The sequence below is a fragment of the Schistocerca gregaria genome, chromosome X, assembly GCF_023897955.1.
Source record: "Schistocerca gregaria isolate iqSchGreg1 chromosome X, iqSchGreg1.2, whole genome shotgun sequence".
NCBI classification, from domain to species: domain Eukaryota; kingdom Metazoa; phylum Arthropoda; class Insecta; order Orthoptera; family Acrididae; genus Schistocerca; species Schistocerca gregaria.
In genome coordinates, this window is record NC_064931.1 from 44,015,489 (window position 1) to 44,036,396 (window position 20,908).

General features: G+C 40.5%; 1 protein-coding gene across 11 annotated transcripts in view; it reads left to right on the forward strand.

The window, feature by feature from the left end:
• The window catches only part of LOC126299504 (guanine nucleotide-releasing factor 2), a 361,975-nt gene that overhangs the window by 194,495 nt on the left and 146,572 nt on the right, over window positions 1-20,908 (forward strand). For all 11 annotated transcript variants that reach the window (XM_049991460.1, XM_049991454.1, XM_049991453.1 and 8 more), the window contains exons 2-5: window positions 3,223-3,497; window positions 17,374-17,513; window positions 17,605-17,752; window positions 18,605-18,912. In XM_049991460.1, the coding sequence (XP_049847417.1) occupies window positions 3,223-3,497; window positions 17,374-17,513; window positions 17,605-17,752; window positions 18,605-18,912 (871 nt within the window). The remainder of the gene's footprint in view (window positions 1-3,222; window positions 3,498-17,373; window positions 17,514-17,604; window positions 17,753-18,604; window positions 18,913-20,908) is intronic.

The window sequence follows — 20,908 nt, forward strand, 5'->3', positions numbered from 1 at the left end:
CCATCAGATGGGGACACTAAGCCCAGTGGAGACCTTGGTACTATTCAAGAGGAGTAGGCTATGTGCCAGCACTGGATTTCACCCTTCCCTTTCTCAATAAGAACTCAAGCTCAGCACTACACTGTACAAGTACTCATCACATTCATCCATATGATGCATTTACACACTTGATATTTCATACCAGGTCAGTGGAAGGCAATGGCTAAACACCTCCACTAGGACCTTTCCACGAGTGACGATGTAGGATTCCTGCATCAGCTCCCCTACACTCATTCCCTGAGTATAGAAAAACTTTTGCTGATATGTTTCGTGCTCAATTGTGAACTTCGTATTCGTGAAGCAAACTGAATATTGTACGAAGTTGGTTAAGCTGATTTTTGTGTCGCTTAGGAAAAGTAAAGTGTCATTAATGTACATCCTGTAATAAACAGTGTTTGCAACAGGAATGCTTGTGCCATTTAAAAAGATACTTTCTGTATGACAAATACGTCAGACGAGAAGCTTGATATGCTGTTGCCAATGCTAGGCCTTCTGTTGATCTTATCATTAAATAATAAATAATCAGTGAACAGTGTTAGTTCCGGTAACACAGTCAATGCTGAAACCAAGTAAGGCACAGTTTTCTGTGTTTTTTGAGGTTTGTTCTAATAATTTTTGTTGTCGCTTTGGTAGGAATATTCCTCTTGGGATGTTTACATCATTCGTGTGTGATGTTGGATCATGTAGAGGATACCATTCTAATAATTTTGTAAGCTGGCATATTGGTGAATTTAATGAAGGTTATGTTGGTGAATGAGGGTTTGGCTACAGAGTGAAAATTTCTTTCTGGAAACATTACCCAGGCTGTGGCTAAGCCACGTCTCTGCAATATCCTTTCTTCCAGGAGTGCTAGTTCTGCTAGGTTCACAGGAAAGCTTCTGTGAAGTTCAGAAGGTAGGAGATGAGGTACTGGCAGAGTTGAAGCTGCGAGGACTGCTCATGAATCGTACTTGGGTAACTCAGTCGGTAGAGCACTTCCCCATGAAAGGCAAAGGTCCCGAGTTTGAGTCTCGGTCTGGCACACAGTTTCAATCTGCCAGGAAGTTTCAAAGTGTACGTATGTATGTATTTTTTGTTTGTTTGTTCATTCCGCATCTCCTCTGAAACCACTGGATCAATTTCAACCATACTTGGTACACACATCACTTACTGGCTGGAAAGAACCACTGTGTGGGTAAGAATCACCTACCTCTCAAAGGTGTGAGACTGGAGGTGGAAAACAAGCATAGTACACAATGTGCATTTGAGAATGAGAGCACTTAGTGACTTCCAACCAACTTTTCACATAATTTCAAACATTTGTATGACCTTTTCTCACTGACACCTCGCAGAATGATGAAGTGAAAAAAGTTTATCCTTTACTACATTTCCACTGTGCATGTGGTAAAACTGCTTCACCAGGTACAAACTTTGATGTTTTTCTTCTGTAGTACTAATTCTATTTACAATACATTTTGAAGGCAGTATACATTTATATTACGGAATGTACATGCAAAATTGTATAATTGTACTACACACAATTCAGGAGATATGACCTCATAAACATTTAACTTGTGAAACTGGAACTGCAGGCGAAACTCGCTAGAGATACAGGTGAAATATGTTTACAAACATGAGTGAAAAGTGTTAAGTATATGTGAAGCATAGGTGAGGTGCATACATGGGCAAAGTCATGGGTAAAAAGCTGCTCCTAAACCTGTGGACTGACTTAGTACATATGTTACTTTCTGTCTAGAAAGAGATATTGTGGAGTAAGAACCTGCAACCTCCTATTGAGGTGGGAGTGGTAATGTGGAGAGAGAAGTTGGAGAACAGGGACTGTAATAGGGAGAAGGGAATTGGACAGAAAATGAGGAGGGGAGAGGTGGCGATAGAGAGAAAAAGGAAAGAGGAGGAGATGGATAGCAAGATGGGGAGGAGGAGGTGTATCCTAGATCCAGGCAGTAATTCTGTTCAAAAGGGTGTAATAAAGCCATTGTAGCCTCTTCTGAGGCAGGCTGGCCCACAGGTGTTGTAACTGGTCCTCGATATCCTCAATACTGACACTGGGATGGAGTTGTCCGAGCTGGTCCCACAAATACCCTACCGGGGACAGATCTGGGGATCTTATTGGCCAAAGGAATACCTCAGCATTACACAGACAGTCTGTGCCATGTGTGGATGAGTACTGTCATGTTGAAAAATGGCACCACAATACTATCATATTAGAAGTAACGTGCAAATATGCAGGATGTTTGTGACAGGTATCTGTGACACCATTGTGCCGTCTGAGTTATATCAATCGCTACCATCTGTGACCTGAAGTCATACATGGTGGCTCCCTACTCTAAATGATGCCAAGGGTAACACTTCTATTCCTCTCCAAAACATTTAAAGACGGGTTCCTCTTCCCAAGTCGCCACCATGTCACTGAACGTGATGCAATGACACTGACTGGCAGTCTCTGTTTTCCAGTCACAGCAGCAGCTGTTCGTATTGTGTTGTTATCAGCAGCATACACGAGGGATAGTAACAGCCTATTCCAGCAGTTGTTCATCTCTGTCCAATGGTACAGAATGTTGCAGGGAGTTCATTACTTGTTTTCAGATGTAGGGTACAGATATGAAGGGATTGTGATATGCCTGGTACACAATATTGTGACCCTCCTTTGTGGTTGTCAGATGTGGTCAACCAGAACCCTGACAAAGAGTGTGCCTGCCCTCACATTCCCGTGCAATCCACTTTCAGGCCACTGTGTCATATAAATGCTCTACACATCTGGATATTGCACAATTTGACCAGCTGACTAAATGGATACCCACAATGAAGCCCCTTTCAGACTCTTGTCAGCTGTTGATAACATGGCCTCACACGATTCTGTGGCAGCTCTGTGTCCTTCACAGTGATCACGCAACATCAGATGCTGTTTACGCTCATTATATACACTCTCAGGCCTTGTAACAACACTAAACATAAACAACACTAATGCGATGTGGTGTCCATTATACCTGCCACATAGAAATGCAGCTTTAATTGTGTACGTAGTTATATTTAAGACATCCCACTGTGTCCCTCACATCTTTTGTCAGGCAGTGTACATCTTTCTAATCAAGATTTCAGTTTTGTAAAGTACTTCTTATTTATTATATGACTTTAATTCACCCTGTGTGAATAATTTCTAAACAACATGGCAATTTTTTGCAGAAGCAGACAGCAACAGCAGCAAACCCCGTGGGGGTAAGCTGGCACGTCGAGCACGTTCATTCAAGGAAGACTTCCTGGAAATCTTGTCACAGATGCGTTCCCCAGGCAGTGGTGGTGGGAGTGGTGGGGCTGGATCTGGATCTCAACGTTCTGGATCACCACATTCACCTAAGTCAAGATCATCCCATAAAACTGCAACAGCTACACCTAGTGTCGACCTGGTAGATTCTAGTGACAAGAACCCTGCTCGAGACCTCGATCTTCATGTTAGACAGGTTAGAAGCACATCCAGTTATGTGAGCCAAATACATTTGATTAACTGTGAAGTATGTCTGAAAAAGACAGTAAATGAAACAACTTCAGCCTTTTTGTAACAGAAATTAGTAAAAATTAGAGATTACCTTTTCCAGTAATATGTGGTATTTATGCAGTCTGTGCTTAATAACAGAAATACTTTGTACGGTTCATTAAGACAAACTGAAAGCTATTGGCATTGTTGTTGCAAGGGGATTAGGTTGGCTGTGTGAGCTTACAAGAGCAGCTCTTTCTACAGGCCATATGGTGCCAAGGTTGTCTTGAGTATATATATGAAGATGGTATCTGTACTTTCGGACATGTCCGAAAGAACAGATACCATTGGTGACCGTGCAGCTCATTAGAATGAAATTACAATTAAATCAATACAATGAAATGAATACCCTTAGCTGCATACAGGCGTTGATATACATCAACGGGGACAGTTGAAAATGTGCACCCCCACCTGGACTCGAACCCTGGCTCTCCTGCTTACATGGCAGACGCTCTATCCATCTGAGCCACTGAGGACACACAGGATCGTGCACCTCCAGGGGCTTATCTCTGGCACACCTCCCGTGAGACCCACATTCCCAACTTATTGTGCCGCACTATATTCGTAGTGCCCCTGCTCATTACACTCATTACTCACAGCTTTAGCGATTTCCGTAAGAGTTCAGGCACTGTTTGTCCATTCGCACAGTAGAATGTCCGAAAGAACAGATAGCATCTTCATATATATTGTTAAGGCTCACTGACCATTTGACCATCTTCCGTGCGAATCCACAAACAGTGCTCGAACTCTTACGGGAATTGGTAAAGCCGCGAGTAGTGAGTGTAATGGGCAGGGGCACTACGAATGTAGTGCAGGACAATAAGTTGGGAATGTGGGTCTCATGGGAGGCGTACCAGACATAAGTCCCTGCAGTCGCAATATCCTCTGTGTCCTCGGTGGTTCAGATGGATAGAGCGTCTCTATGTAAACGGGAAATCCTGGGTTCGAGTCCTGGTCGGGGCATAGATTTTCAACTGTCCCCATTGATGTATATCAATGCCTGTATGCAGCTAAGGGTATTAATTTCATTATATTGATTTAATTGTAATTTCATGTTTTGAGTATGCTGCAGAAGTTTTACTGGGAAGGCCCTACACGATCTCCATACATTCACCATGTGATTTCCATATTTTTGGGTCCCTGAAGCAAGAGATTTATGGCAGTCGATTTGCTTCGGACAAAGAGGTGCACACCTGGGTACATTCGTGGTTCCGTAGGCAAACATTTACCCATATAGACATTGACCGTCTTGTCTTACAGTCAGATAAATGTATTAACAGTTCTGCTGATTTCGTTTGAAATAATAAACAGTTTATAATCCAATGGGCCCGCAGTGTTGAAAATATATCGTAGAGACTTAGTTGACTTAAATCCTTTGGCCCCCTTATGGGTATATAGGGCATCCAGGAGAACTCACCATCCATCTCTGTCTTTGGCCATTTTCCTCAATTTTGCCCAAGTCTTGCCAACTCTACTTGAGCTTCCCCCTCCACCATCCTCTTCAATGTACTTCTAGGCCTGTTCCTTGTTCCTTGGGGATTCCATTCCAATGCCTTCTGTTTGATTACTCCATCTGGCTTCCTCAATGTGTGCCTCAGCCATCTCCACTTTTTCTCACCTATCTGTTCTTCTTTAGGTGTCTGGTTTGGTTTTCTCCAGAGATCCTCATTACTTATTTTTTCCGGTCACCAGATGTTCATTCTGCAATACATGCCCCGAGATGTTTGTTTATGAAACTGTATAACTGCGATGTTATCCTTTTATTTGCTTTCCAACTCCATAACTGCCATACAGAGCAACAGCTTTCACATTTTAGTTTTGTATGTGATGTTTCTGTTTCTCCATATTTAATGCAGTTGTGCAAAGCCAGCATATGCCTTCTTTATGTGGCTTTTCACATCTTTTCCCCAGCTCCACCGTCTTCTGTCACCACACTACCCAGGTACAGGAATCTCCACTTGCAGCTCCCCTCCAAGCAGCAGCACTTCGGTGTTCCCAGAATTCATTCTCATTTTCTCTGTTTTTCCTATATTTATTTTGAGCCCAGCAATCTCTGCTTCTTTTTTCAGTAAATTTAATTTAGCTTTCATATTTGTCAGCTTTTTAGCTACTAAAACTATGTCATCTGTGAAATCCAAATCCTCCAGATGTTTGTGGATCTCCCATTGGGTTCCTCATCTCCTGCCCAATGTGACTCGTCTCATAACTGAGTCAAGGAGAAGTAAGAAGAGCATTGGTGACAAAATACAATACTGGTGGACTCCGGTCGTTACCTCTATTGGATCTGTGAGATTTCCATTGTGGAGCACACAACATTTGTAGACAACATACAGATCTCTGATGATATTTACAATCTTCTGTGGTATACCATACTTCTGCAACAAATGCCACGGCACTTGATGTATCACAGAATCGAAGGCCTTTTCAAAATCAATGACTACCAGGTACATGGTTGCGTGGACTTCTTTGCTTTGCACTAATATGATTGTAAGAGTACTAATAAGGTAAACACAACTATGTTGTGCACAAAAACCGGCCTGTTTTTTACCAATCAATTTTCAACTGAGTCTTTAATTCTATTTAAAATAATTCCGGTGAGGACCTTACCAGGCACTGACAGCAATGTATTTCCATTCCTTTTGGGGATTTCTCTTTTAGCCAAATGTGCTTCAGTGGGGTGTGGAGCATATTAACAGTACTTTCAATATGTTGTCTAGACATGGAGCCTTTGCCTTTTTTAGGCTTCTCAAAGCACTCCTAATTTCAACCATTGTGGGACACTGCAGATTTGGTTGTCTACAATTCAACAGCTCTTTGAAATGTTCTTCCTATCTCTGTACTTGTGTCTGATGGTTTGTAATTGTCACCCCATCCTTACTCTAAACTGGTCCTTCACGTCTAAAGTTCTTCTTTGAGAGACATTTGGTGATATTATCAGCTCCTTTATATTTCCCTGTCTTTCTGCCTCTTTTTGCTACGTGTGCCTGCTCATTTATCCATTTCCATTTATCTCGCCTCATCCTCATTTTCACTCCTTTGTTTGCCTCCGTTTATTCTTTATGCACTTTGATGTTCTGTGCCCTTGTATTACAAAAAATTAACTTTTGTTTTAGTTCTTTTTTTCAACTAATTTCATTAGCGATCCATTCATTCCTTTTATGTGTCTTAAATTCTAATATGTTCTTTCCAACATCTAAATGACTGTGTTTTTGCCAACCTATTTCAATTCCTTTCTGTATAAAGTTTTTTTTCGAAGAGGACATTTTGTAGTTCAGGGGCAGATCATTTTTTGCTATTGGTCGTTTAACCTTACCACATCTATTTTCTTGCTCCTGTGATTGAGTTTGGTTCTATTTGCCAGTATCTTCAATCTGAACTCATCCAAAACTAAGTGGCGGTCACTTTCAGCATCCGCCCCTCCCTTGTTTCTGACATTCAACAGTGTGTGTCAAAACTTATGGCTTACAGCTATGTGATATGTTTGAGTTTCAGTAACATGATCTGACAAGAACCACATTATCTTATGGCAGTTGTGATGTGGAAACAGTGTGCATTCAGTGACTAAAGTCATGCTTAATGCTCATATCTATCAGCAGTTCACCATTTGCATTTCTATTGCCAGTGCTGTTAACACTCATGATGTGTTCACACCCTTCATTTTATGAACCGACTTTTGTGTTAAAGTCTTCCATTAAAATTTTTATGTCTCTACAATTAGTTTGTCCAAGGATTCCATTTAGCACTGTATAAAATGTATCTCTTAATTCTCCTTCAGTCATGTCAGTATGTACATAGCATTGAATTACTGTGATATTTTGCACATTTGTTCTAGAGCAGTTATTATCTTTTCTGATACTAATTTTCTCACCAGTAACCTTCTTTTGCAGTTTTTAGATAGTATGAGCCCTAGCCCTACACTATTCCTTTGCATTGTATCGTCACTTGTGCGTCCCACATACAGCAGCACTCCACCATTTTGTGATTGAACTTCCCCAGATTCTGGCTGCTCCAGTCTACAGTTCTCTATTTTTCAACCTTACTGCCTCTCTCTGTATTCTTACATTCCAAAATCCAATAAGGGTTTTCCTTTTCAGGCCTAAGGTCATATCCTTAAGATCCATCTGGCTATTTCTCCTTTTAGTTTCTGTGATTTGAATTTTTTGTGGTGTGGGTTATCAGCCCACAGCCTCTCCCCCCCCCCCCCCCCCCCCCCCCTCCATGCCTCCGAGTGTTCTGGTGGGGCTGCTACCTCATGATCCATACAGGGCCTTACCCTTTGATAGCTTGTCTTCACTTTCACTGTGGAATGCTATCCATCCCTCCATAGTGAAGCCTATGTGCATCACCAGCATCTTGGTTACTGAGATCTTCTGCTGCCCACATTAGGGTACTGTGCCTGCTGCCACACAGTCACCGAGAGGAAAAGGAAAGGACAGGTTACTAGGCAGGATGTTGTGAGACATACTTTCTCTGGATCCTCTGTGGAGACCTGACAAGCTTGGGAGGCCTGCCGGCAGTTGAACTACTGCTGATATAGCCCTCCACTTCATTGGAACACAAAAACCCCTCACGTATAGGGACAGTGTTTCATTAAGTCGATGTCTTCTGAGGGGGATCTCTTAGAGACATTATATAATAAAAGGCAGATTGCTTCTAAGTAGGTTAGTGTTTCTATTGTGATGGATCCAGTTCGGCGAGATTGCCACCTTCAGACCATGTGCGAAAGCTATTTATTATAATGTTGGTTATCGCATTTTCAGACATACAAATTTTGTTGTTACACCCATATTCCATCAGTGGTCACTTTCGCAAAACAGTTTATAACGTAAGAGTCCTCAATCTACACTATGTTGTAACGGGATACAGAGTGACAGCAACCACTGATGGTATATGGATACAAGTACAAAATTTGTTTATCTGAATATATGAGAATCAACATTATAATAAAAGAAAATATTATGTAACGTTCACAGATGGTCTGAAGATGGCATTCTACTGAAAATGAATCCATCACAATAAAATCACTATCCTTCTTAACAACAATGTTGATCTTATTACATAATAAACAGCTTACGTACTTTTTTCTGTCTGTCTCATTTTTATTTGACTGCCCTGTTTACTATACTCCTAATAAAACATAAAAATACTCTAGTTAATGTTTTGGTTGCTGACATTCAGAGCACATGTAAATAGTATATTATATTGACTCACTACCTGAAGTTTCTCTTCATGGTAATATGAGATACACTCAGACAGGTACTTTATTAATATAGGAATTTCTCTGTATGATCTGCACTAGACCAGCAATTTTGTCTGGTCTGTGGTTGGAATCATGAACAATGGTGGTAAAATTTAGGCTCATCCTGCACACTTGACAGCACACTCTCTCTGACAGCCAGTGAGCATTCAGTAGTGTATTGAGCAGTCTACTATGAACCTCACAGCCATTGCAAACATTAAACATGATCATAGCGAGTTACTTAGGGAATTTTTATTCCATTTGTTGCAAGTCATTATGCCTGACGGTGGTGAGTGACAAATTCTACATAAGCAAACAAAACACATAACTTCATGGATACACACTTTCTTAAAGTGCAGAGCCCCTCTACGTGCATACCACAGCTATCGCCTGGAACCAGCAACACTGCAATTCCTGTCGGTGCCTTGACCTGCACAAACTGCCATCATTCATGAAGCAGGTTGTAGTAACTTCTTACTGCTTACAGATCTGAACACGTCTATTATATTTACAGCAAGATCCACTAATGCTTCTTTAGTACTCCTGTGCCCAACTCAGTCCATTGTTCCATTTCTGGGTCACAGAGCTATTCCTTCTTTCTTGTACCCTGGGCTTGTATGTTGGCCTCTGTCACCTTTCTGTTATCTGCGCCATACTCTGCAAGCCATATAATAGTGTGTGGTGGAGGTTACTTCTGGTACCACTAACTGATTCCTTCTACCCTGTTCCACTCGTGAATGAAGTGCGGGAAGAATGATTGTCAGTAAGCGTCTGTATTGGCTGTAATTTCTTTAATTTTCTCATGGTGGTGATTATGCGAGATGTATGTGGGAGGAAGTAATATGTCTTCTGACTCTTCTTGGAAAGTGCACTCTCGAAATTTCAGTAGTAAACCTTTCCGTGATGCACAATGACTGACTGTGACATGTGCCTATGGAGTTTGTTGAATAGCTCAGTAATGCTTTTGTACCAGCTAAATGATCCCTTGATGAAACATGCCACTCGTCGGTGGATATTCTCCATCTCTTCTATCAGTTCTACCTGGTGAGGATCTCATATTGATGAACACTATTCAAGAATCATGGATAAACTTGAAGAGTTCCTGGTACATGTCAACAGCATTAACAGTAGTACCCAGTTCACTGTTGTGGTAGAAAAAGTTGATACCTTTCCTTCCTTGACTTCCTCATCCATAGCAAATTAAATGGGTGCTGAAATGGATGCCTTTGATCACCGAATAAGTGAAGTAATAATCTCAAGTGAGAATCCCATGAAGACTATCAACAAAGATAAGGCAAAGAATTTGTGTTTTTCTCTTTCTGCAGGTCTATGTTGTGTAAGATTTGCCACTTGTTGAAATCAAATTGATCTTCAGGCCTCCATAAAAAATTCAGCAATTACTGAGACCAGTTAAATATCTGTCAGGTCTCAGAGCACCTGGATTCAATGAGATACCTTGAGAGTGTGGCCAGTCTTACATCGGGCAAACAGTGCACACTGTAGAAAAGTGCAGGAAGGAACAAGAGAAGTTTTATCACACTATCCTGAAAAATCTGTTTTAGCTGAGTATGCTCTAGAAAACAGCCACTGGATAAAATTTGAGGATACCTCGGTAGTGGTTCGCACTACTTGCTTCTTGGACAGTGCAATTAAAGAACCCATTGACATAAAAATCACTGCCAATACTCTTAATAGACATGACAGCCTACAGCTCAGCATGGGATTCAGCAGTAGTGTGACTGAAGCTGAAGCTGGCACATTGATTTCGGAGTCACCATATGTCCATATTGTTGATTCCACAAGCATCAGTGACGACGTAAACAGCAGCTACAGTGTATGACTCGATGCACAAGAGCAGTTCATTATTGTGAGCTCACAGAATCAGTTTCTTATGCATTATAGCAGCACTGCAGGAGTAAAGCTGCAAATTCTCCACAAGGATGCAGTAAGAGAATTATGCTTGCCAGCCACTGCTACTTTGCAGCGATCTCAACAATCATTGTGTGGGAGTGTTTTCTTGGTTCACAAAAAGAATTTGGCTTGGTGCCCCACTGCAAACTGTTAACAAAGGTAGATACATATGGAATAGGTTTCCAGATATGTGAATGGCTTAAAGAGTTCTTAAGTAATAGAACTCAGTGTGTTGTCCTTGATGCCGAGTGTTCATCAGAGACAAAAGGTATCATCAGGAGTACCCCAAGGAAGTGTGATAGGACAACTATTATCTTCTGTATAGATAAATTACCTGGTGGAAAGGGTGGGCAGCAATTTGCAGTTGTTTGCTGATGATGCTGTAGTGTACAGGAAGTTGTCAAAGTTTAGCGACTTTAGGAGGAACCAAGATGACTTAGACAAAAGTTGTAGTTAGTGTCATGAATGGCAGCTAGCTCCAAATGTAGGTAAATGTAAGTTAATGCAATAAATGGGAAAAACAAATCTGTAAAGTTCAGATACGGTATTAGTAGTGTCCTGCTTGACACAGTAATGTCCTTTAAATACTTGGGTGTAACATTAAACAGCAGTATGAAGTGGAATGAGCCTGTAAGGATTGTGGTAGGGAAGGCGAATGGTCAACTTTGATTTTTTGGGAATGTGTGGTTCATCTATAAAAGAGGTCACATATAGGACGCTATTGTGACCTATTCCTGAATACTGCTTGAGTGTTTGGGATGCACACCAGGTTGGATTGAAAAAAAAGACATCAAAGCAATTCAGCACAGGCTGCTAGATATGTTACCGGCAGGTTCGAACAATATATAAGTATTACGGAGGTGTTTCAGGAACTTAAATGGGAATCCCTGGAGAGAAGACAATGTTCTTTCTGAGGAACACTGTAGAGAAAATATAGAGAACTGGCATTTGAAACTGACTGCGGGACAATTCTACACCAGCCAACATATGTTTTGCATAAGGATCACAAAGATAAGGTATGAGAAATTAGGGCTCATATGGAGGTGTATGGACAGTCCTTTTTTCCTCACTCTTTTTGTGAGTGGAACAAGAAAGAAAATGACTAGTAGTGGTACAGGGTAACCCCCACCATGCACCGTATGGTGGCTTGCGGAGTATGTTGTCCAGTGCACACGTTTTCAACCCTAGCAATAGCTGCTGTCAATCTACCATGAATGCAACTGGCTTGGATGTGGAATTATTATTAAAGAAGTGAAGAAACAGTGTGAAATATGAAACACGTATCACAATAGTACTATTATAAGATTAAGAAGAAATCGAGATGACTTAAAATTTGTGATATTTTCATCTTCTCTTAACCCTCACAGACCCTCTGGCTACAATTGTGTACATTAATGGTTGCTGTGTATTAGCTGCAACAGAAATATTTTTGCTCAATGGAAACCTCATGTACACTTTTGTGAGTGGTCAATTATTTCACCATGCACAACTGCTGCCACCTGTTGCTCATAACTATAAAAATATCAACAAGTGAATGTAGCAGAATGTAACAGTACACAGCAACTTGTGGCCACCAGAATACACAGAAGTGCTTAGTTAGTTATATTCCACTGTGTAACTGAATGTGATTATTATTATTGTTATTTTGCATGGGAATTGTTGAATGATCAGTTTATTTATTACAGCAGTGAATATTTCAAAACTAATCATTTCAGTCCTAAAAAGTAGTGAAATTGTGAAAATGGGTACATATATGTGTATTAACCTTGCATCTAAAATCATTAAAAAATCACTTAAGAACATTGGAGCATAAAGAAAAATTATCCTTCCTTCAGAAAAAAACAGGTCTAAAAGGGTTCAGTATATAAACATATCACAAACGCCCCCCCTCTGCAGCCTTGAACTTACAAGTGAGATGTTGTGTTTCTTAATGTATTCGTAAACAAAAGAAGGAAACCCTGCTCTTCTTTCTACTGCCTAAATCCACACTGAATGTCTTCCAATCTACTAAAACTGTGCAATTATCAGTGTGATGTCGCCTTGTGTTTACTGAAATGATTTCTGACACTTCGAATGTGTGGCTGTTTCTCCCTTATGTGTATTGAGCTTATAAGGGTGTACCAGCAGCAGTCCACCAGCAGTCATTCTATTTGGCAGTGGCCAAGGAATACTTGCTCAAAAGTTAATGGCAGTTTAATCACTTGACATGGCTGGAAGCCCGAGAACATTTTATTCTACATGGATTTAGTTTTAATTTTTATAAATATGTTTCTTAGAGTGTGTAAAGCTCCAAAGAAAATATAAAATGAATCCAAGCTACTCACAACTTTTAATATTTCTAAATATTCACACTATGTGTTTTTACGAGGTCTGTTCAAAACATTCAGGAACATTCGTAATTTTGTGCCAGTGGTGTGTTGAAGTGAAATATGGTTGGCATCCCTGCACATACTAATGTTTAATTTGTAACTGCCAGAAGTTTCAGTGCTGTATATCCATTAGTTATTGTTCAGTGCTGTATTGAGTAGAACATTGTGTCACATAGTTAGCAAATTTCGAGATGGCAGAATTAGGGGAGCAATGCCTATGCATTAAATTTTGCGGAAACTCAAGAAGACCTTTACAGAGACACACCAAATGATGCAGGAAGCCTACAGTGATGAGTGTTTAAGCTGTGTTCAGTGTTACAGATGGTTCACACAGTTAAAAAATGGCTGTATGGAAGTCAAAGATGAGAACAAAATTGTGCATGCCAATCGAAGACTGACTGTCCGAGAGATTGCAGAAGAATGTAATATTTCAAACAATTTCAAACCTAATTGAATGTAACAATACCAGAGAAGGAAAGTTGCCACTCACCTTATAACGGAGATGCTGAGTTGCGATAGGCACAATAAAAAGTTTCACACAATCATAGTTTTTGGCCATTAAGGCCTTTGTCAGCAGTACACACACACACACACACACACACACACACACACACACACACACACACACACACAAATGCAACTTGCACACACATCTGCAGTCTCAGAGAGCTGAAACTACACTGCTAGCAGCAGCACCAGTGTATGAATGGAATGGCGGCTGGGTGGGTGAGTAGGAGGCTGGGGCAGGTAGGGGGAGGGATAGTATGGTTGGAGTGGCGGACAGTGAAGTGTTGCAGTTTAGATGGAGGGCAGGAGAGAAGGTGCGGAGGAGGGAGGGGGGGGGTAAGTAGTGGAAAGGAGAGAAATAAAAATAAAAAGAAATTAAAAGACTGTGTGTGGTGGTGAAATGATGGCTGTGAAGTGCTGGAATGGGAACAGGGAGGGGGCTGGATGAGTTAGGACAGTGACTATCGAAGGTTGAGGCCAGGAGGGTTCAGGAATGTAGGATATATTGCAGGGAAAGTTCCCACCTGTGCAATTCAGAAAAGCTGGTGTAGATGGGAAGGATCCATAGGGCACATGCTGTGAAGCAGTCATTGAGATGAGGAGTATCATATTTGGTAACCTGTTCAGCAACAGGGTGGTCCACTTGTATTTTGGGCACAGTTTGTCAGTGGCCATTCATGCGGACATACAGCTTGTTGGTTGTCATGCTTACATAGAATGCAGCACAGTGGTTGCAGCTTAGCTTGTAAATCACATGACTGGTTTCACAGGTAGCCCTGCCTTTGATGGGATAGATGATGATAGTGACCGGACTGGAGTAGGTGATGGTAAGTGCACGTATGGGACAGGTCTTGCGTCTAGGTCTATTACAGGGGTATCAGCCATGAGGTAAGGGATTGGGAGCAGGGGTTGTGTAAGGATGGATGAGTATATTGTGTAGGTTCAGTGGACGGTGGTATACCATGGTAGGAGGGGTGGGAAGGATACTGGGTAGGACATTTCTTATTTCAGGGCACGACGAGAGGTAATCGAAATCCTGGTGGAGAATGTAATTCGGTTGCTCCAGTCCTGGATGGTACTGAGTTAAGAGGGGAAGCGCCTCTGTGGCAGAACTGTGGGACTTTGGGGGGTGGTGGGAGACTGGGAAGATAAGACATGGGAGATTTGTTTTTGTACAAGGATGGGAGGTTAATTACAGTCAGTGAAGGCTTCAGTGAGGTCCTCGGTATATTTAGAGGAGGACTGCTCGTCACTGCAGATGCGACAACCATGGGTGGCTAGGCTCTATGGAAGGGACTTCTTGGTATGGAATGGGTGGCAGCTGTTGAAACGGAGGTATTGCTGGTGGTCAGTAGGTTTGATATGGACGGAGGTACTGATGTAGCCATCTCTGAGGTGGGGGTCAACATCTACATATACACATTCACCCAGAACCTCAACAACTTCTCCCCCATTTGGTTCACCTGGTCATACCCAATGTAACAAGCCACCTTCCTAGATGTTGACCTCCACCTCAGAGATGGCTACATCAGTACCTCCGTCCATATCAAACCTGCTAACCACCAGCAGTACCTCCACTTCGACAGCTGCCACCCATTACATACCAAGGAGTCCCTTCTGTACAGCCTAGCCACCCGTGGTCGTTGCATCTGCAGTGATGAGCAGTCCTCTAAATATTCCGAGGATTTCACTGAAGCCTACACTGACCGTAATTATCTTCCCATCCTTGTACAAAAACAAATCTCCCGTGCCTTATCTTTCCAGTCTCCCACCACCTCCCAAAGTCTTACAGTCCGGCCACGGAGGAACTTCCCCTTGTAACTCAGTACCATCCGGGGCTGGAGCAAGTGAAATAAATTCTCCGCCAGGATTTGGATTACCTCTCGTTGTGCCCTGAAATGAGGAATGTCCTACCCACTATCCTTCCCACCCCTCCTACCGTGGTATTCCGCCATCCACCGAACCTACTCAATATACTTGTCCATCCTTACACAACCCCTGCTCCCAATCTCTTACCTCACGGCTCATACCCCTGTAGTAGACCTAGATGCAAGACCTGTGCCATACATCCTCCTACCACTACCTACTCCAGTCCGGTCACTAACATCACCTATCCCACCAAAGGCAGGGCTACAAGTGAAACCAGTCATATGATTTACAAGCTAAGCTGCAACCACTGTGCTGCATTCTATGTAGGCATGACAACCAACAAGCTGTATGTCCGCATGAATGGCAACCGACAAATTGTGCGAAAAAAACAATTGGTCCATCCTGTTGCTCAACACGCTGCAAAACATTATACCTCTCATCTCAATGACTGCTTCACAGATTGTACCATATAGATCCTTCCTACCAACACCAGCTCTTCTGAATTGTGCAGGTGGGAACTTTCCCTGCAATACATCCTACGTTCCCGTAACCCTCCTGACCTCAACCTTCGGTAGTCACTGTCCTCAACCATCCAGGCCCCTCCTTGTTCCCATTCCAGCACTACACAGCTGTCATTTCACCACCACACCCAGTCTTTTAATTTATTTTTATTTCTCTTCTTTCCACTACTTACCCCCTCCCCCCTTTGCACCTTCTCTCCTGCCCTCAGTCATAAATGCAACACTTCACTGTCCACCGCTCCCACCATACTATCCCCCCACCCCCACCCCCCCCACCCCAGCCTCCTCCTTACCTCCACCCATTCGCCACTCCCATCATGCGCTGGTCCCGCTGCTTGCAGTGTAGTTTCAGCACGCGTGTCTACCACTGACAAAGGCCTTAATGGCCGAAAGCTATGATTGTGTGAATCATTTTATTGTGCCTATTGTGACTCAGCATCTCTGCTATATGGTGAGTGGCAACTTTCCTTCTCTGGTAATGTAACTTTTCAGTTAGGATCATGTTACGAAATTCTAACACAGCATCTTGGAATGCATAATCTTGCCACCATGTTCTTCCCATAGTGCACGAGTCAAGATCTGAATGACCTTTACCTCACAACATGTGAAGAGCTTTTTCATCACGCAAATGAGAACAAGATGTTCCTTAAGAGAATCATAACTCGTAATGAGGTGTGGGTCTACAGTTATGAATTTGAAACCATGGTTCAATCTTCCAATGGGTTGGGGGGGGGGGGGGGGGGAGAGGCTTGTTAGGTCAGGCCAAATGTAAAGGCATGCAAGGCCCGCTGATAGTTTTCTTTGACTTTGAAGGATTAGTTTATCATGAATTCATACCAAAGGGACAAACAGTTAATCGATAGTATTATCGCACATGTTGCTATTCCTGAGAGAAATTATGAGAAGGAAATGGCCTGAAATGTGGCAAGACAATTCATGGCTTTTACATCATAACAACACACCTGCACATTCAGCACTGTTGGTGCGTGACTATTGCACAAAAAATGAAATCACTGTGCTGGCTCATCCTCTGTACTCACTGGGTGTGGCCCCTGTGAATGTGTTTTATATTTCCAAAGTTGAAAACCCCTTCGAAAGAACAATAGCCGAAATAAAATAAAATTCACAGATGGTACTTAACATGTTGCAGCAAGAGGCGTACCAAGACTGCTTCCAGATACCATGCACAATAAGTAAAAGCTAAGCATAGCAAAATTTTGTGGACGAAGTTCCAGAAATCTTTGAACGCACCTTGCATTTGATAAGACGCTACTTTTAAGTCTCTTTAATAGAATCTGGTTTTCTGTGCATTAACATTATTTGTAACTGGTAGTGAATGTTTTAATATCTGTATTCAAATACCAGTTTATTTTATTTATATTTAAGGTTCAGTATGCTTTGAAACATTTTCGTGATGTTGTTGGCAAAAACAAGCTTGAAGTTCTGCCGGGAAATGGGACTGTGGTATTAGAGACTGTAACAACCATCCATAGTATGCTCAAAATGTACGTCCTCAATGAACAAAGGTATGTATATCTGTTGTTTGTTTTTGCATTCTCACATAATCTGTCATGATATATGGATTTACACTTAAGACTGACTGAACAACTTTTGCAGTTCAGCTTTGGTTTCTGCAACAAACCAAGTATATCAAAGTCTTGCCAAACTAATTAAACTCTGTGATGATGTTCTGCTACAAGGAGAGAAAGCTTTAAATAAAGAAAATGTGAATGAAGTTATCCATCTTGTTGAAGAAGCAGTCCAGGTAATTCCAAAACAATGTTCCTGCACTGTGCCATCTCAATATATCATCCCCCCCCCCCCTCCCCCCTTAATCTAACATATATGTTTGCTTTTTGAAGCTCAGTAGTTTGTATACTCATACAGATAAACTATCAGCTTTTCACCTGATAAACATTTCGTAGTTAAGTAAATGAGATTTTTTGTAGATTAGGCAATGAAGATTAGTTCATATGCACTTGGTGACAAGCAAACATTACAATATTTGTTTTTACACATTTGAATTTTTAACAAGTCCTGATGCTGACTGCTTGATTACTGACAAAACTGCATGCTGTGCTGTCTCCAAATGTATTTCATAATACTAATGTGGAAATTATTAGAGGCAACATAAGAGGGAAGTTAATGATAATTTCTTCAAATATTTTTGTTCCAGTACCTTTAGCTTACATTATCAGAACATTATAAAAACGAAAAAAAAAAAACATTTTCCATCCCGGAAAGCACAATAATTTCATGGAAAATTTTTGAGTGTGTTGGAATTTAATTGTACAATTGAACAAGTAAAGATTTTTAAGTATCAGAATCTCCCTCCTGTCCCATTTGCTAAGCCATTTCAATGCTGTAAATACAGCAATCCCTTGTTTATGCATTCCAAAATCTACTATATCACCTGTAGAAAATGAGTAATAAAGTTTCTTATGTTTGTATATGACAGTAGATAAAAATGTGAACACAAACATTTTAGCTTCTTTGCACTGTATGGCACACATCTTAAGTATAAACATAATACATTCCAGCAATATTATAGTTGCAATACTTTCACTATTTTTAATTGGCCCCTCTAATTTTTAATTACATTTCCTCATCATTTCAGCACTTGGTAACACTAGCTCAGGATCAGATAGCCCATAGAGAAAGCAGTACAAAAGCTACAACTAATCATATAACTCATCGTGGGCCACTGTTGGATCGAGCATCAAATTATGGTTTGGGAGGAACTGACTTTCCACAGCGTAGCTCATTGCCTGATATTCCTCTTACTCCAAGAGAGCGACAGATATTAGAGCAGACATCTACTTCTGTCACAGACAGGCATGGAATAAGTTCTGTACCACATTCACAGAGCTCAGAGTCCATATTGAATGATACTAGTCCACCACCAAAACCACCTCTGCCAACAAGGTAGTGTGACTTTTCCTCTGCTATTTATATATATAAACTGTTTATGCAATTAACTGACGTATTCTTGAGTGTCCAGTTTTTAAATATAATTTTAATGCTTTCCACCCATTTTACACATGCATGTGCTTATGTATCACAGATGTAGATAAGATACATCGTTTTCCTGGTAATGTGTTTTATTATTAGCACATAACAGAGGTGTTTCAGACTAAAGAACTGAATTCTGTGGCCTATGTCAATTAAAAGCAAGCAAATTCAGCAAATTTCGTTATTTAGGCCTTAGAAAATAGTTGGTTCTCAAATTAATTCTGTGTCATGTGCTGATGGTGCATGACTGTATTTGAAATAACTCTAATTGTTATAATACAAAGTCTTTTGTAGCAATTTTAGACAGAATTTATATTTACAAATTCATCTTTAGGTGGGAAATGTATCATTTTACAACTCATGACATTAGTATGTGTACATAAGGGCTTAGTGAAAACAAATAACTACACAAAATTAAATCGTACTTGAAGCCTCAAATTCTTGAAATTATTGTTGCAGTTTCTGAAAAATCACAGCATTACATGTTTGTTCTAAAAATGATATTTTTGAATTGACCAAAACTGCTATCAGTAGTTTTTATATTTCCACAACTAGTTCCAATCTTTGATCACTGCCACATGTGGTGTCCACATTTCAAGTAAAGCAGATATGTGAAATGTAAAATTTAATATGTATACATATTACTGAGATTAATAATAAAGCTGCACATTGTCATTTTGCTTCTAAACTTACTAAAGTGCACAACTCTGTACAAACACCTTAGAAGAGCACAGGGAAAGAATGTGCTTTTGTCCACGTTATTAAATTGTCCAGCAGAGCAGTTTTAAAGTTTGGAACTGAAATTCATGGATACTGATTCACAAAATCAATGAATACAGAAGTCGTAATGGAAGGACATGTTATATACATTAAATTTAATATAAATTGATTCCTTAAAAATTTAAATTGTGATTTTATTGGCATAATATTTAAAGTAATGTCATGCATTTCAAGGAAAAATTGTGCATAGCTGAATGCACGATATTGCTAGTAAAATGGTATTTTTTGTTAAACATTATGTGTCAGATTATTTTGTAATGAAAACAATGTTTGAAACAATAAAGATACTTCTAGATGAGCAGGTTCTGTATGCCGTTTTTACTTCATGTGATAAAGTGGTAAAAAGAATAAAATATATCACTTTGTTCCAACATTGACTTGTCAGCCTGGTGTAAAACATTTATGTAAATCACTCTAGCTTCTTGTCTATTATAATTATTGTTATTATTACATAAAATTTTAAAAATATTTAATTATATTTTTATATTTTACCTATGTAAGCAGGGGATGGATATTCTCCAGAGTGCTGCTCTTGGAGTCACAGTGCAACTGTCACCACTGATAAAATCCAAGCTCCATTGTAAGTTACTTAGCGTTGAGTGAGGTAGTGACTTTTTTGTGATGACTACCTCTCTAATGGACCATGTTGGCAAATGACATTCCCTCAAATATTTATTCTTCAGAAATTACTCCCAATTTTGTATCACCGCAACATCAAGAGGCATAGGTTTACATCAAACTTAACCATGATTCACACCCAACTCATTGTTAGAACTTCTCTAACAATGGAAGTTACATTCACAGTCTCTAAAAGCTTCAGTTCACTCACAAGATAGTTAAGGTACCTTTATAGACTGTAATTCTTGTTCTGCTCTGAGCATGATTCACAAAAGCTTAAAGATGTTTGACTTTCTTGTGCAGTAATTGTGCGCAAAGTGATTTAAAAGAAAACAACTTCACTACTCCCTTTTCTTCCTGTAACTTTAGTGTAAGTGTGGAACATTGAAGTTGCATTTGTAAGCTGATGGATATTGAAAGAGTGGACAGACAACTGCCATCTGTAATAGACATCATTAGTACTTATGTTTGGTAGGCAAACTTTTTTTTTTGGTAGTCCATGCAGATTGCT